Source organism: Phalacrocorax carbo, chromosome 3 (genome assembly GCF_963921805.1).
Source record: "Phalacrocorax carbo chromosome 3, bPhaCar2.1, whole genome shotgun sequence".
Lineage (NCBI taxonomy): Eukaryota > Metazoa > Chordata > Aves > Suliformes > Phalacrocoracidae > Phalacrocorax > Phalacrocorax carbo.
This window is the reverse complement of record NC_087515.1, coordinates 128,936,123-128,953,591: the sequence shown is the minus strand read 5'-3', so window position 1 is coordinate 128,953,591 and position 17,469 is coordinate 128,936,123. Positions and strand designations below refer to the sequence as shown.

At 47.5% G+C, this 17,469-nt stretch overlaps 1 protein-coding gene across 5 annotated transcripts in view; it reads right to left on the bottom strand.

The window, feature by feature from the left end:
• ASXL2 (ASXL transcriptional regulator 2) overlaps positions 1–17,469 on the bottom strand; it is a 127,106-nt gene that overhangs the window by 23,182 nt on the left and 86,455 nt on the right. For all 5 annotated transcript variants that reach the window (XM_064448401.1, XM_064448402.1, XM_064448403.1 and 2 more), the window contains 4 exons: positions 15,466–15,581; positions 8,791–8,917; positions 2,016–2,156; positions 384–547 (listed from right to left, as the gene is read on the bottom strand). In XM_064448401.1, the coding sequence (XP_064304471.1) occupies positions 384–547; positions 2,016–2,156; positions 8,791–8,917; positions 15,466–15,581 (548 nt within the window). The remainder of the gene's footprint in view (positions 1–383; positions 548–2,015; positions 2,157–8,790; positions 8,918–15,465; positions 15,582–17,469) is intronic.

Below are 17,469 nucleotides of genomic sequence, written 5' to 3'. Positions count from 1 at the left end.
TAATCCTGTACTGGAGAGTCTGGGAGAGGACAGGAGAGAGGAAGATGCTGGAACCTCTGCATTCCCATCGCTCCTGGCCCTCTTCAAGGCCAATGTACCAGACACATTGCTCTCGCTGCCGCTGGGAACATGGAGTTGATTAAACAAAATTAAGCCACTCTTTTATCAGCCCTGAATTCTTTTTTCTGGTAGCAACAGAGACCCAAACGCATCCCTGAAGAATTTTCCTTTTTTTTTTTTTCCCCCACTGTGCACAGAAGGAAAAGCCTACCCCATCAGACATAACAACAGCAGCTGGATGTCTGGCCTGAACGGCTTCTGGAGATGCTCCCCACTGACACCGAGGAGCCTGGCTTCTCTCCAGAACAGAAATCACAACCTACCTGCCTGTCCACCTCCGGCAGCAGCAGCAGCAGGCGCTGCTGGCATTCTGTCGGCAGAACAGAGAACGTGTGCTTGTTGATCAGCGCCCGCAGGTTCGTGTTCACGAGGATGGAGTCGGGAGTTTCCACATCGATTTCGGCGCACTTTGTTCTCTTCAGCTGCCCTGCAATGAACCACAAAGACGTAAGCACCACCTCGCCCCAGAGAGGGCGAACTGCTCCTCGGGACTTCACTCCACCTGAGATTTTCCAAATGCCAGCTTAGCGATCCATTTCAAACCCTGACTTGAAATATATGTTCTACCTTTGCACAGTCAGTTAAAAACAAAATGTGGGAGATCCTTTCCAACACGGAAAACATCTATACCTAGCATACTGTGGCCTGCATCAGCTCACCTGACTTTTGTCGGAATCCCGGCTATCTGGGGACTGGCAAGGAGTCGTTTTCAGGAGGTTTCTAGAACTGCTTTTAGCCACATCAATTTTCTATTTTAAGCCTCTAGTTAAGGTCAGTCTGCTCCCCAGCATTTCTTGTTGGACTTTCCTACTTTGCTCTCAGCAAAAGCATTTCAGAAAAATTCATCAGCTCGTTGTGCTTGCGTGGAAACCTCTACAGAGAACGCAGTGGAAATGCGCAACTGTTCTTCTGTGTTTGAAAGCCAGCGAGCCCAGCGTTAACCCTTGCGCTGCAGCCAGCTTCACGGGCGTGCTGCAGATTCAGGGCAGAATACTGAAGATGGCATTTGTGCTGCCTACTCTATTGCCTTTGGATTCATCCACTGCCTAGTAACAGCGAAACACCACGCGGCTCAGACTGAAAGTGGGTTATTAGCAAAATGGGTCATATTCAGAGAGACACCGCTCCCCCGGACTCCAGGGGTGACAGCCGCTATTTTTAGGGTAACAGCACCTAACGGAATCAACACCACGGAGGCTCGTTGCATTAGGGGAAGTTGGCTCTATTAGAAGTCATTTGGAAAATGGCTCTGCAGGTTTATAAGCTACATAAGTTGCAGAATTTCCTAATTACAGGGGACAAATGAAACGTGCCCTGGAAAGTGCTTCTTTTCACCAGTGATAACAGAAATCTAGGATGATTAGCATAGAGAGAGGCCTCGGAGCACTCCTAAGTTCACCGAGGTCAATTCCACCGTCGGTGTATGTGAAAGAAGCCACAAAAGGTCAGGAGGACTGGGAAAGTCCTAACCTCAGTGAATGGGAAGAAAGCCAAGTAACAGTGGGGTCTGAGGCACGGAGGTCTGGGAAGGGATGAGTCTGGGTCTGGGAATGGATAATGGATCTGGGAATGGATAATGGAGGGTCTGGGAATGGATAAGTCCATTACAAAGACTGCTAAATAATGCAAGCCCGTTTTTGCTTCGCAAACAGCAAGCTGCAAATTCACAGGTAGAAACCGCTGACGCTAAGGAATGAGAAAAGACTTATTTGCAGGTGTCAGGTTTGAGTTATTTATCCCAATTAGCACAGCGCACTAGCAGTACCTTCCAGGGTTGTCCAGAAGTCACTTTAGCAATGGAATTAATTACACATTTTATTCAATTTTGCTATTTAGGCTTTTATTCTGTCATCAGAGCAACCAAATCTCTGTAAGCAGAAAAATAAATCTCTTACTTGCATGGAGCCTGTCAGATCTCTGGAACGGTTTCTTCCCCAAGCCTGGCAAGGAGTTATCAAGCTTAACAGAGGGAGAGGAACTGGAGGTGGAGTTCTGAGGGCTGCTCGACTGTCCATCTGACTGCTTTCCTTCCCAAGCTGCACAGGAAATTGAAACATTTAAACACAGAGATGTACAAAGAAATATTACACGAGACATCTGTTTGGCCTGAAATAAAGATTCTTTAACGTGCATACCCTAATCCCAGCAGCCCTGGGGCAAGCACTTCTAGGATACTTATAGTCCTTTATTCTTGCAGCACTTACTTCCCAACAGGGCGAAAGTAGAAGCCCCCTGCGTAGGTATCGGACTATCACAAAATAAAGGGACAGAAGGACAGCCGTTTCATTATGGTTTGAGTCTATTTCCCAGTTAGTCCCATTGCATATATCCAATCCAGTGACGATCTTGTTAAAATTCCTTCCAGAGGCAGCTTTAGTTTCTGTTAGGATTCACTGTGAGGGAAAGTACCCTCATGCTTTATGTGTACGTTCTAGATTGTAACCTACTCCTGTAGCTTTTGTTCTTTCAGATGACCCTCAGAAATTCCTCCTCCTCTTCCACATACTCACGAGATATTTTCATGTCCCCCTCCAAAATCACCGCTTAGCCACACGAGGAAGATTTCACCACTACAATTTCTCCTTACAAATCACTGCCACCCACATGCTCTTTTGTATAGCAGCATTTTTTTCTGCCGGTGGGAAGAGCTTCTTCCCTAGATTCTCCCTGCCTCCCTTTCCCTCCTCGTTTTGACTGAGGTGAATTAGGAACAGGAGCTGGTCTTCCCTCTGCTCTCTTTAGGTCTGTGTGTGATAACAGGTACTCACTCAAGGGAAGTCCCACACCTCGAAACTCCACGACACAAGTGATCAAGTCACAGACTAAACGAATGCTGGCTCTGATTAATGACCTGCACTAATCAATTCCTTCACCCCATCTGCGCCAGCTTTGTTCCCCATCTGCCTCTCTTACTCGCCTCTCTGCCTGGTTCCTTTCCCCTTCCCTCTCTTCCTTACACCAGCTGTTCCAGTTCTGACTAAATACATCCCTGAAATTGTGGAATCGGTGTGTTGCTTTCTCTGAGAATATCACTCCCTCTCCACTTGTACGTTTAAGTTACTTCTCCGCCTCAATATCTCCCACTGCCCCGGTCGTGGGCTATTTCTGCGTACTCCCACACGGACAGGAGGGGAGAAAAGGACTCCACAGATGCTGATGAAAAACCTACAAAAGCCACTCGTGTTGCAGTAACATTCAAAGGCTTTTACAGTGCTCAGTCTAACTGGGGGCTGCAAAAACACACACTCTTCCTACACTAAATCAGTCAAATAAGGCCACAGCAAAAGCCGAGGAATGCAGCATTCCTGAGACCACATGGGAAATGAGTTCGATCCTTGACCTCTTCCTGTCCCTCACAGTCTTTCATGCAGGAAGGCTCTCGTGGCTGGATGCTGGCATGGATAGATATAACCCTTCAGGAAAGACGGGCAAGGAAGATGCATCAAGAAGGTTGTCTCTACCCACACAAGCCTGTGGGACAACAGGAGTTGAGTCCAAAGGTCCTGTGGGAGCCCACCAGTGCCCTTACAGGGCTTCTCTCCACCATCTTTGAAAAGAAGTGAAGATCGTGGGAGAACCCCCCACAACTAAGAAAGGCAAATGTCGCACCCACCTTCAGAAAAGGCCCAAAAGGCAATCTGAGAAAACACAGACTGGTCAGCCTCACGCTTCTCCCTGGGAAAATCGTGGAGCAACTCCTCTGGGAGCACGTTTCTGGTCACACAAAGGAGGCAATGATGACTGGAAGCAGTCAGTACGGATCTACCATGGGTAGATCATGCCTGACCAGCCTGATGGCCTTCTGTCATCAAACGGAAGAGAGGTGGGTGCCATTCACCTTGACTTCAGTGAGGCATTCAACACTGTGTCCCGCAATACCGTACGCGAGCTGGGACATGTGGGTCTGGACGGGTGGGCGTCCGGGTAAGCAGCGGGTGAGGTGGCCAGGCGTGGAGAGTCACACTCCGTACTCTGCCTGGAGCCTGGTAACGCGCGAGTGTCTCAGGGCTCCCATCCTGGTTCACGTTTTTGTTTGGGGAAGACAGCGGAGCACTTGCTCAGGTTTGCAGGTAACGCCAGACCCGCGAGGAGCAGAGGCTCTGCTCGGGGGCAGAGCTGCCGGCAGCGGGACCGAGCCGGGCTGGAGGAAGGGGCCAGCAGGAACCGCACAGGGACAAAGGCAAAGTCCTGCCCCGAGCAGGCGGAGCCCCGGCAGCGACAGGGGCTGGGGGCGGCTCCGCGGGAAGGGCGAGTGCTGGAGGCCAGGCTGCCCCTGCTCGGAGCTGGGTGTCGCACTGGAGACCTCCCGAGATCCCTGCCAACACCAATGGTCCTGTGAGCCTAACATACTTTCAGAGCAGTACTAGATAGGCTGGAGAAGTTGACACGCAGAAGCTTGCAACCGTAATGTAGCAGCAAAATATGGGGAAGTCGGAGGAAAAAAAACGGGTAACAAAAATTAAAGAGATGCTGGAAGAAAATAGTTCACCCATGACTGAGCAGATGTGGCAATAGTTTGGGAAGTGTGAAGCCAAAGTAAGGAGAGAAACTGATATGCCATGAGCTCCTGCCGCGGCCGGACACACAGTGCCTGGGAAGGCCAGACGGCAGGCCGCCAGCGGCAGGATCCTGCCCATACCCAGGGAAGGCAAAAGCTCATTAGATTCACAAAAAATGAAGACACCAAACAATACTTCAAGTACTCTAAGTAACACATGTTTGGAATACTTACTGCACTAGTCTATTTTAATAATTACTCCATGCTAGCTAATAATCTGACAAAATATCCTACCTATTTCAGTCCCTCCTAGGTCTCCCCTGCTCCTACTTCCCAAGTGAAGATGTGATTCCTCCTGGAGCGGGACAGGGTCCTGCAGGAACAGCATCTGCCTGTTGTGCTAATGAACCACTCAGGCTTAATCCTAGGCAGCAGAGGAATTGCAAATGGCTTTTAAACTCTCCTTTTACGCTAAAGACTTCATCCCCCCCCATTTTCTTAATACTGTTGCGGGAAATGGGTCATTTTTTGCTGGATTAGTTGTGGCTTCCTTCCTAGACCACGCCAGCCCAGGTGTAAAGGGCACAGGCACGGCTTAGGGCTGAATTTCAAACAAGATGATATTAACCTTCTTCCCCTCAACCTTTTTGAAAGGGTCTGAACTATAAAGCTGCCTGGGAACAACAGGCAACCTCATCAACTATCAAATACTTACTCTGCTATTAAATGATGCATGAAGTACAGCTGATGAATATGCCTGTTCAATTGGATGTATGGCCCAGAGCTGCAACCTTGCATATGTCTGAACAGATGTTACAAGAAACATTCCAGTGGTATATAACCAGCAAGCCAGGACAGATTGGTCTGGTTTTTGGTTTGGATTTGTTTAGAGCTGTTTGGAAAGGGAGAGTAAACAAACACGCTAAAACACAGAAAGAAGTTTATACTAAAAGAAAATCAGCATGAGACAAGATGACGTCTCCAGTAATGTAAAAGGTGGTAGGGAGAAGAAATCAAACAACCTGCACAGTGTGTCCATGGTGGATAGGACCGGAAATCTTGGGTTTAAACCCAAGGAAGCATGAAAACATCCTGATTAGAGGCCAAGAAAAATATTTTAAGGATAAAGTTAACAAGAAAGGTCTTGGGTTTTTGGTCTCTGCATGAATGGCATCCCTCAGAACAGACTGAAGAGAACATCCATCAGAAATGCATCACAGCTCCTGCTCTGAGGAAAGGCTATGGACTTGATGACCTCTCAGGGGTATTCCTAGGCCTAGTTTCTGATGGCTCTGTGAATTTTCTTAACATGACCAGTGAATTTCAGGTAAACATTCACATAATTACAGCAAGAATATCCAAGAGAAAAAAGCTTTGCAAGCTAATACTGTCTTACTGGTCTTGTATGACCCTCTCTGGCTACTTCCACACCAGTAAACAGGCTGGTGATGTTGGGAATTCCCCTGGCCCCGAGAACAACTGGCACAAACTGGCTGTGGTCGCGTCCCTATGCCTTCTGCCCCGCCAGGCGGGGCTGGTGCGTTCAGACTGCCTGCAGGGAACGATGTTTGGCCTGTGCTGAACACCAAGCTGTGCCAAGGACTGCCCAGGAGACTGCTGGTTTGCCCTGGGCCAAAGCTACGTCAGGGAATGCAGCAGAATGGATTGGCTGAGTTCCAGCTCTTGTGCCCAGCACTTTGGCAGGGATCAATTCAGTAGCAGAGACGCAGCTTCGTTCTCCACATACAGTTGTTTCTTGTTCTAAGCAGAGGCTTGTTGGCTGAAGGACTGACTGTTTGGAAGGGGAAGGAGTTTTGGGACTGGAATCAGGTTAACAGATGCTATAAGGATAATGAAGGTGCACCTTCTTTCTGTAAGGCAACGGTTTGGTATTATCCACATTATCAGGCTTTACCAAAAAGTCGTTTTAAGAAGACTGCAAATAGCTTAGGATTTGGGATTGGAGATGTAATTTTGTTGTGATCTCATTGCTTTCTCTCCCTTTTTTTGGGCAAGCCTCATGAGTGCCAGACTGAGCCAGTCTATCTGTGAGAGGACACCTGACAGAAGCCTTTCAGAGTGAGTGTTCGTGCTGCATCTTCCTCAACGGCTACATTTTAACGATCACCATCTTTCTGAGATGAATCAGGACCAGTCAAGTAAATCAAGGGTGAAGGATGGAAAAACAGAGTAATTATTGAGGGGGAGGGAATTTCCATCTCATAGAAGTGTCTGAGTTTGACAGACAGCATGGCATTTTACGCACGATAATCAGCCTGGCAGATGGAGTATAAGGGCAGGGACTTCAGAGGCGCACACCACTTAGGGACTGCGCATGCGCTACAGAAGATGGCGAAGCAGGCTCAGAACCAGCAGGACTGTGAAGCAGAGGAGATCATTGTTTTTCGGAAGAAATCTCAGCCTCAAAAAGCCAGCCCTCTTTTCTTCTTGTACACGTACTGCCTCTCCCTGCTCCGTACTAACACTGTGTACATAAACTCTCTCTATTTCTTAGGTCCCAACACCCCCCTCGCCGTTACGGCTGCACAAGGACTTAATGATAACAAATGGCTGAGTGATACAAGAACAGACACGATTCACTGTACAGAAACATGAAGTGATGTACAAAAAGAACTCCTGTAACCCTACACACATGCTGTTGGGCCCTAAAATAGAAAATGACAACTCAGGAAAGAGTCTCAGAATCTCTACAGTTCTGGGAAAATGCCTGCTCTTGGCTGGGTAAAAAAAAAAGCAAACTGAATGCTAGGAATCATTAAGAAAAGATGAACAAAATAGAGAGTACCAAAATGATGCTGTGCAGATTCAGAATGCTTCTATGCCCTGAATACTGGGCGCAGTTCTCATTCTCTACAGCAAAAAGCATATAGCTTTCCATACGAGGAACGAGAAAATACAGTAGGACTCTTCAGACTGAAAAAGAGGTGCCTACAGAAGTCATGAGTGGCAAGAAGTTGTTGAATAAACAATAGTTGTTCACTGCCCCTTTGATAATTAGAATGAATCCAATAAAGGTATAAAGAGCCTGTCTCAAAACGAACAAAAATGAGCAGTTTTTACCGTGCGCTGTTTGCCACCAGGCATTTGCAGAGTCAACATTCCCACCCTCCAGGTTAGGAAGGAAATCCCACTGAGCCCATGAAATAAAGACACCTCCTCTTGCTTTGGAGGTCCCCGAGCACAACACGCCTCGCTCTGGGAGAGCACAGCCACACGCCTGCCCTGCTGGTACACACTTCTTCATGTACGTGCTTTCAGCAGTCATGGACACGGGTCACCAGGCCAAACGGTTTTGATTTGATTTGATTTGAGAGCCCCCACTGCTCCAATTTCTGCCCTAAGCACAGGCAGGAGCAGAGTGGTGCTCAGTGGTCGGGGAGAAGGTACAGAGCCACCACCGGTGAGGTTTACAGATGACAAGCTGTGGATGGATGAAATAAAGACGGTTTTAGTCTACAAAGCTATTTACTTGTACAACATGAAAATCAGTCTGTAAAAACACAGAGGCATTTCTTGCATCTACAGGAAAACAACTCGAGTCACGCTCACAGAACCAGGAGCTTGTACTGGAAATCAGTTACCCTGAAAAGAATTTAGAGAAAACTAGAAGTAACTACCAAGAATTCACGATAACTCGCCAAATGCTGCTGCCGGTAAGGGAGCTAACGCATCGTTGAATGAACAAGAGAAGAGCAGTGATATCATTAATTTCTAATGCAGCCTAAACGCCGGAAACCTCCTGGGGCTGTTTCAGGTCAGAAGGTACGTCTTTGGAACAAGACATGAAAGCCACACTACAGAGTGAGAAGCTGCTTTGGAAAAAAAATAAATGCTAAGAGAAACACCACCTAATTTGCTCAGCCATGAGAAGGACGTGACCAGCGCACAGGCAACTATAGGGGAAGACATTTATCACAGAAAGCAGCTTTTCAACCAGACAATGGCACAATAAGATCTATTCAAGATCTATTCTTAACTGAATGCATTCCTAATAAAATCAAACCCAGGAAAATAGAAGCTAGACTATTTCAGAAACAAAAAGAATGCCATATGAAAAGAGCATTTTCTTCTCTCATCCCCCAAGAACAATACAAGGCAAGTTAAAGAGACACGACAGCAAAAGAACACGCAGGAGCATCGCTGCCACGTACCAGACTTTGCAGGTGCGGAGTCACTGGCTGCCTTGACGGCCTTCAGAAGGACGTGCTGGTTCGACGACACGGGCATGCCTGCTCTGCATTGCTGCTGCTGTTGCTTTTGCTGCTGCTGTTTCAAGGCCTGGGGAAGAGGACAGAAGAACATGACAGATGAGAAATTAAAAATATTCTCAGAAATTCTTAGCACACAGCACAAACCGCTCGTTTTACAGCAACCGACTGGTGGGTTCGTGATTCTAACTACGTCAAAAGTCCAAAATTACTTCTGCAGCACCTGCAGCTCACACTGGACATTGACACTGTCTATTTAAATGCACTACTACAAGTAGGAAGGTTTTCTGCCTTGCACCTAAAGCAAAAAGTTAATGGCTGCAGAGCACCTTAAGTTGTGTTGTTTCATGAAGAATGATCTCTAGAGAACACAAAGAGAAAGGATTCCAAATCTGGAGTTGCTTCAAGAAGTAGTTATATAAATGACTTCAAAGTAAAAGTACCATAACGTAATTCATTTCCGTCTCCTGGAGAAGCAAGAAGCAACTCACTAAAATCCTTCAACAGAGGCGCTACCCATTCAGAAAGACTTTTTCAATTAGGAGAGTAACAAAGATTAAAACACTGAAAGGAAGCAAATGAAATCCTTTGTTTCAGAAAAGACTGTTAAAGCAACCCTAACACAGCCAAAAAGGCATGAATAACTAAGACAAGGAAGCAAAAGGGCAATTTGGTGAAACTGCAGCATTTGTCCAAACCAAAGCATCTGTCCTCAAAAAAAGAAAGCCAAACCCAAATAGACTGAACAGCAGAATAAACTATGACAGATCGGGTGTACGGTGGAACTGCAAAATAGGAAGTAACGGGAAGTGTCATGCTGCACGTATACAAATGAGTGGGACTGTTAGCTAGCGATCACCACTATCTTTAATAATAATAATTAATAATGATGATGATGATAGAACTAGGAGAGAGAATCTGCAGGATTCTGCAGAGTCTGCCACATGAGAAAAACAGAACACAGACTGACGTTTAGTCTGTAAAGACACACGAAGGAGACTGACAACAAAAGGATACAGATAATGAACAGACATGTTAAATTCCTATTTTCCAATTTATTAAATAGTTCCTATTTAGCTGCTTCTACCACAGGTTAAAAAAAAAAGACATTCAGCCTAACTGAAACACATCGAAGTTGGAAATCAGTAAGAGGAAGTATCCCCTGCAACGCACAATTAACATCCTGTTATTCAGGTCAACAACTTTTGAGAAAAAGAAAGGTAAAAAGAGAGACCTGGCATTCATACGAGTAGCAAAAATCCATGAACAAGTTCAAGATAGCTTTTTTAAGTTCTTTGGTTGGAGATGAGCTGCAAGCAACAGCGAACGTCAAGGAAGTACTAGGCTATGAAGACCACTAGTACGTTCAGGGAGTTGTGCGAATCCCATACTTCCATTATGCAAATGGATTTCAAATATCTAAGGGTTTGTATCTTCACCTATTCTGTATGCCATTTAATTGCTGCGTTTCTCTTGGCTTAGGTAAAACAATTCTGCTTTTGTTCATCGTGTCACCTCAGTTCTCCGCCATGCAGCGCCTGAGGGGCCCACGCCAACGGTGGCGGAGGCATGTGTGGGAAGAGGAGGAAACAATTATTCATCAGATACCTCTTTTTGCATTCCATGTCAACTTCGTGCTCTGTTATAAACATTTGGGGGTTTCTTTAATGTATCTGCATTTATACTGAGTCCTGCCACAATCACAGGATAATTCTGGTGGGAAAGGACCTCGGGAGGTCTCCAGTGTGACGCCCAGCTCTGAGCAGGGGCAGCCTGGCCTCCAGCACTCGCTCAGGGCTCTGGCCAGACGGGTCTCGCAAACCTCCAAGGACTGAGGAGGCAGAACCAGCCTGAGCCAGGGGCACCACTGCTGGACTCTCCTCCTGGGGAAATGCTCTTCTTTATGTCCTGTTTTTCCTTATACCATTCAACTTTGCTTTTGCTCCTCACCACCCCGCTTCCCTCACCGTACTGTGGCAAGCCTGGCTCTGCCTTCTCAATTACCTCCGTGTATGTACTGGGGGGGGGAAGAAGGGGAGAGGCCCAGAGGCCCGGCTCCCCACAACACCCCACACCATGCAGAGCTCCCCACAACACCCCACACCAGGCCCGGCTCCCCACAACACCCCACACCATGCAGAGCTCCCCACAACACATCACACCAGGCCCGGCTCCCCACAACACCCCACACCAGGCCCGGCTCCCCACAACACCCCACACCAGGCCCGGCTCCCCACAACAGCCAATCAGGAAAGCGCTAACTGCCCCACGCCCACCAATCAGGAGGCAGCCTTCAGGCTGCAGCGGTGGCGGGTCTCTCAGGGCCTCCCCACAGCGACGCCCTCGCCCGCACCAGCCCGCCCGCACCAGCCCGCCCGCTCTCCCCCGACCTCCCAGCCTCCCTCCCACACGTTCTTCGGGCTTCGTTTGCCTTCAGGCTGTCCATTGCTCTCCCCAGGGCGCTGTGCCGCCCTCCACGGAAGGCAGATGTTCCTCAGCGCACGCAGGTGCGTTTGCACACAGGGCAGCTCTGAGGTAAACCCTGCCGTCGAGGGCAGAAACCGCCCCGTTATTCTAGAAAATCGAAAAAGAGCGCAATTCAAAATGGCGCCAATCAGTCGGGATCATCAGTACCTCCTTTAATCGCAATTTAAACAAAGACCTTGTGTCAGCAGCACGCTCCTGTCAGCTCCGCTGCGGCTGACAGCGGTGATGGCAGCAGGACCAGGAGCTGCTCCGAAGGACCCACTTCTTGCTCTGGACCTGCCTACGGTCACTGGTTAAAAACCCACGGGGACGCACCTAATGGGGGAAAAACCTGTATTGTACGGCTCCCTCCTTCACACAAAAGGTGACAAAGCGACTGTTCCCTGACAGGAGAGCTTTTGTAGGGTGTAGCCCAGCCCAGTCCCTGGCCTTATTCATTCTGTATACATGGCAACGAATAAAGGATAAAGATGAAAGCCAACGGTATAAACTTTATCAGAGCAGAGGGTGTAATTTCTAATCTTAAAACACCACAATGAGATCTGGATCGAGGGAGGGGACCCTTCCCCTCTGCTCAGCGCTGGTGAGGCCATACTGGGAGTGCTGGGTCCGGTGCTGGGCTCCCCAGTACAGGAGGGACATGGACAGGCTGGGGAGAGCCCAGCGAGGGGCCACCAAGATGGGGAGGGACTGGAGCATCTGTGCTGTGGGGAGAGGCTGAGGGAGCTGGGGCTGCTCAGCCTGGCGCAGGGAGGGCTCAGGGGGATCGAACCCGTGTCAAGGGGACAGAGCCAGGCTCTCCCAGTGGTGCCCAGTGCCAGCACCAGAGGCCACAGGTGCAAAGTAAAAAATTCCACCTGAATTCAAGATACACTTTTACTACAAGGGCGACTGAGCACTGGCACAGGTTGCTCAGAGGAGCGGTGGAGTCTCCCTCCTTGGAGCTATTCAGAAGCCATCTGAACACCGCCCCGGGCAACCGGCTCTGGGTGACCCTGCTCAAGCAGGGGGCTGGAGCAGAGGGGCCCCAGAGGCTCCCTCCAACCCCAACCACTCTGGGTTTCTGCGATTCTGTGAATTCTGATGGCGCTGGGGTGGCCGCCCAAGCTAGGCAAGGATGAGATGGAGGTCACTGGATTGGAGAGGATCAGAGGACAGAACTAGAGGAGTACCTGCATTTTCCAGCGACAGGTGAAAAACCACCCATCTTTCTAGATCTGGATTATAAATTTCAGAGTCTCAATGTGGTGGTTTTTCGTATCAGCACACACTCACAGTAACAAAGGGGGGTTCTCCCCATGATCGCTTCATTTTTCCAGCGAGATGAGCACTGACATGTCTCTGCCAAATTAGACTCAGATATTGCAGACCTCCAACTCAGGACTTTTCTGAATGGTTGTAAAGAATGCAGCCACCTGTGTGCTTATGCCACAACAGTGCACACGATATTATTTGGCTGTATTTTACAGTTTTAACTTTATATGTTTATGAATGAAATCCTGACCCATATTTCTTAAAGGACCTGATCCTTATTTTCAGGATAGCGGCAGCGTGGTGTTCCGAGGTTGAAAGTTCTCTCTTAGAAATCTGCTTTTTTCCCCTCAGTAATATTATAACTACTTAGCAGTTAAGAGAGGAGGGCTGAATGCAGCCAGCTGTCCTCCTCAGTGCACGTGGTCGAATAATGTGGGTCACAGACATAATTAAAAATATGAAAGCTTTCTTTAATTCTTGTTTCCCTCAATATCTTATCTTTTTTCCTACCACTCTACTCATAGCACCGCTGTCTCCTTCCTGCTATCTGGATTTGCTCCTTTTACCTACTTTTTATAACTTTTTCTGACCACAGTGGCAACTGTGTTTAGGAAGAGGTAGAAGATGCAATATTGGGTCAAAATGGCAGAATTCCAGTGGAACTAAAATTAGGTGAAGGATTAGACGTGCAATGTTCTTCATTTTACCCAAAGCTAGAGCAAACCTCGGACAGGTAAAATAGAGTGACTCAACGGTTATGGTGTTCTTTAGGCACACCTTTTTTGTCCTGTGTGCCTACAAGGCGAGTTATCTGCTAAGCTACGATTTGATGCTCTACTCGGGGCCATGAGAGCTGAGTTCAGGGAGAAGAGCTGTTGTGGGGGAAGGGGATGACCATCAGGAGCAGCTTTTTGCCTTGCAGAGAGCTGCAGAACTGTTACGTACGAACAGGGACGCTACGCGGGCATCGAGGCCTCCATGCAGTTCCCCTTTTCTCTTTCAGGGTTTCTGACTTTTTTCCCCCAAACCCATGAGATTAACCCTGAAACTGAGAACACTGTCTCAGTCTTGGAACTCACTGGCTCTGACATATTTCGTTACATTTGGCGACAGTGCTGGACCAAGGATGCTCGGGAAGTAGTCACCTCGGAATAAGGAAGCTGGGGGGTGGAAGAGGGAGAGAGCAGAGACAGAGGGGAATGTATTTACAGGTGGGGGAAGGCTGGTGGGAGCAGGAGCATGGGAAATTCAGAGATGAAAAGTAGAAAATTATTAGGTGTGTAAGGACAGAGGCTGGGGAGAGAGGAGAAAAGTAGATGGGGCATAGGTTTGGAAATGGTGTAATGTTTGGAAGTGGAGTGTGGGTTTGCCCAGAGGTCCCTTCCAACCTGTGATTCTGTGAAACTGACCTAGAGACCAGAGAGAGTGCTGAGCACGAGAGGGGAAAGAGGGCTGTTTATAACAAACCCTGAGTCTGTTTGAGCACTCCCTTAAAAGAGAAAAGCCTTTGAGGATGTTGGAGAAATGATTGCCAACCAGGCTTAAAGAAGGATGAGGAAGGGAAGGCAAAGACTAAAATTAATATCTTGCCGAATTAGTGAGAAGCAATTTTCTGAGGATTCACATGAAAGTGGAAGCTTGACTCTGAACTGCAGAAGAAAATCTACCTGAAGTGACAACACAATCTCACTTCTTTATTGCGGCTGTCAGCAGTGAGCAACATCACAGTAACACTGATGCTTCTGTCGAGAACCAGCCAAGTGGGAAAAGAAAGCAGAGAGAAGATTTCCTTAAGCTGCCATCTCATTCTGACACCGACTCTTGCTGGAAATAAAGCTCTGGTTTATCCAGTTGCCTCATCTTCCCCCGTAATATACTCCTCAATAATATGCCCTAATTAGGCCCTTGGCTCTCACTGCAGATCCTCTCCCAGGGCCACAGGCTCTCTCTCAGCTGAATGCCATCCTGAGTGCTGCTTCTCAGCTGGAAACAGTCAGGAAAGCAGGCTGGGCTGGAAAAGGTAAATCCTATCTGCAACACATCATGACTTCATCCGTCTGTGCCAAGCTTCCGTAATCCCTGGACTAGCACCTCCTCTGCAACCTGATTCCTAAATCCTTACAGATTTTTACTTTACTAAGGAGTAAATCTAACGCTGATAAAGCATTTCCTTTCTAAGGATCATGGGAAAATGAAACAATGCAGTTGGGGAAACACCTGCAAAGACGACGCTCAGAGGAGTAATTCATCTTGCGTTTTTCATTAGGACAAACAAATCATTTGAAGTACAAACACTCACCCGTTCCATCCTGCGTGCACACAATTAACACTCGACACAACTGTCACTCCCCAAGCATCGAAAATCATCAGCCCTCCTCCTTCTCTCGTAACACCCGGCAGAGGTGCAACGCAAAGTCAGTGTGCTCGCCTTCCTCTCCTTCCCTCCAGACACACATACACCCTGCACCCACAGGACTCCTTGGAAGGGAAAGTACGCCGCTAACTAGGGGAAGAAGGCAGTGGATTTGTTTCTTTTCCCCAAAAGGCCTTCCATTTACTAAAACAGCCTGTAGAACACTCATCAAAAGGTTGGGAGAAAAGAAATAACATCTTATACCCGTGCTCTAACAACAATAATTTGAAAAAAAAATCCAGATGCTTCTTTAGGGAAAAAGCAAAGAAGTAAATGGCACAATATTTGGAACCACCTTTAAGAGAGGGATGTTTTAGCAAAACCCTGTTTGCTATGAGACGGCCAGGAAGTCCTGACTGACTCCCCTGCAGAGCACAGTTTCACTGAGAAAGACGATTTACCAGAGAAACACAATTACTGCCGTGATCCCTGCACTAAAGTGGGTTTCGAACTAGGCTGCTTACCTGTTTGAGCGCCTTCTTGCTGTGCTTCTGGGATGAGGAGATGACTTTGCCTGTCTGGATGGAAGGTGATGGGCAGCCTGACTGAGGGGAGGACGTCTGTGACAGTCTAGATGACACTACAAGACAAAAAAAACCCATGACATATACATAACCCGACCTTTACACATTTGCCTGCAGCGCGTTAGCCAGACCTCGCCATTTCAGATCATCTCATGAGGCTCATGAAAACTGCACCTCCTGCAAATGCTAGTTTTTGCATGAAGAATCATTTCTATTTCCTCCCCACCACCCAGGCAGCTGTTTTCCTCTGAAAGCCAACAGCAGTTCCTGTGACCAGCTTCAGATTTCTCATCTCTTGTCCATCTCTGCTATTAATCTTATAAATAGCTGCTATCAAACAACACTGCAGCTTGAGAAAACCTTCAGGTTCACACAGGTTTAGCCAATTCAAATCTAACTGGAAATACAGACGCAGGCAACAGTTTTCTTCATGTGGAGTGCCCTGTGGTCAGACACCTAATTGATCAGTTTCTGATCAGATTAAATCTGAATCCCACACAAGAGCGGGAAGATAAATGACGTGCAAAGGAAGCAAAACATCGCTTGCTCCTTTCTAAAAAGAAATGTGGGAATATACAGGATATCCCAGTAAATGAGCACATATTCTCAGCGGATGAGCCTAGACGCTGAAGGGAATCTAGGCCTAGCTATGTGGAGTCTAAAGCAAGGCTTAGAGTTTCAGATGATTCAGACTTTTAAATGGCCTCATTATAACTAACAAACCGGGGCTGGGAATTAAATGACAGCTGGTCACATAGCTCGAATATACCTGTTTGGCACAGGATACTCAAGCTACTCTGCTCCGGCAGCAGTGCGGGGATGGATACGTGGCCGGCCAGGGAACGCATTCAGTTCCAGTCTCTCAGAATCACAGTTCTGCCTCTGTTGTCTCAGCAAATATATAGTCTAGGGGCCAGCAGCCAAGGTTAACCCACCACACGTACTGATATAAAAGCCAACCATCAGCACACCAGGGCTAGTCAAAGCTGTTTAGCTGCTGAGACCAAAACAGTACAACAAAATAACAGAGAAAAGCAAAATGCCGTTAACTGGGAAGCCTTACATTGCATGATGGCCGTAACTAAACAAACACCGTGCAGGCACAGCCGAGAACGCCAATGAGATACGGCCGCACCCGCAATGAACTCTGAAGGTAAATGGGTGAGACTGGCCATGGAGGCAGGCAGTTAAAAAGAAAACAAGGTGAGTTAGGAAATGCATGGTCTGCGCCTATATCTGCACATCAGCTTGTACAGACGGTCATGCCCACCGTCAGATCAAGGCAACAAAACGAAGGGTAAGAGAACCCCGGCCGTAAAGGATAATAAACAGACTCACAGGTAAACTATTTAAATTATTGCTTCCTGAGACAATTAGTTTTAGAATCTGCGAGGCTGGTCCTTCTGCAACTGTAAGGAGTTAAGCGATAACGACAACAGCCCTTCATTAACAATAGCACTGCGTGATCCCGCTCGGTGCCCAGAGAGAAGGGAAGCTCCCGAAAACATCGCAGCGACAGTAAGCATCAGAAAGCAACATTTCAATAAAACACAGAGAATTAGAGCAACAAATTATAAAAAGTAAAATTCGCACTGCGTGGCGCAGATGTTAAATGAAAGGAGCGAGTTTTTTAGAAGGCGCACGCAACGGAGATGAGGTAATACCAGATTCTGAAATGTCACTAAACCAGCAACAATGAAAGGGAATGGTAGGAAACTGGCAATTTAAAAGTCGCTGGCCGGACAACCGTACCCAGATGATACATGCACGTGATAAAAGATGACACGGTTGCACAGCAAGCACAACTACCACTTCAAAGGCAAAAAAACCCACCGATGTTATACCAAGAGCTGGAAAGCAAAGGTTATATCTGTACTTTGAAAGAGCAGTAAGAATGTTTGCAAACTTGCATTTGTCTCTCAGAGTGGTTGAAATTGCAGTTCA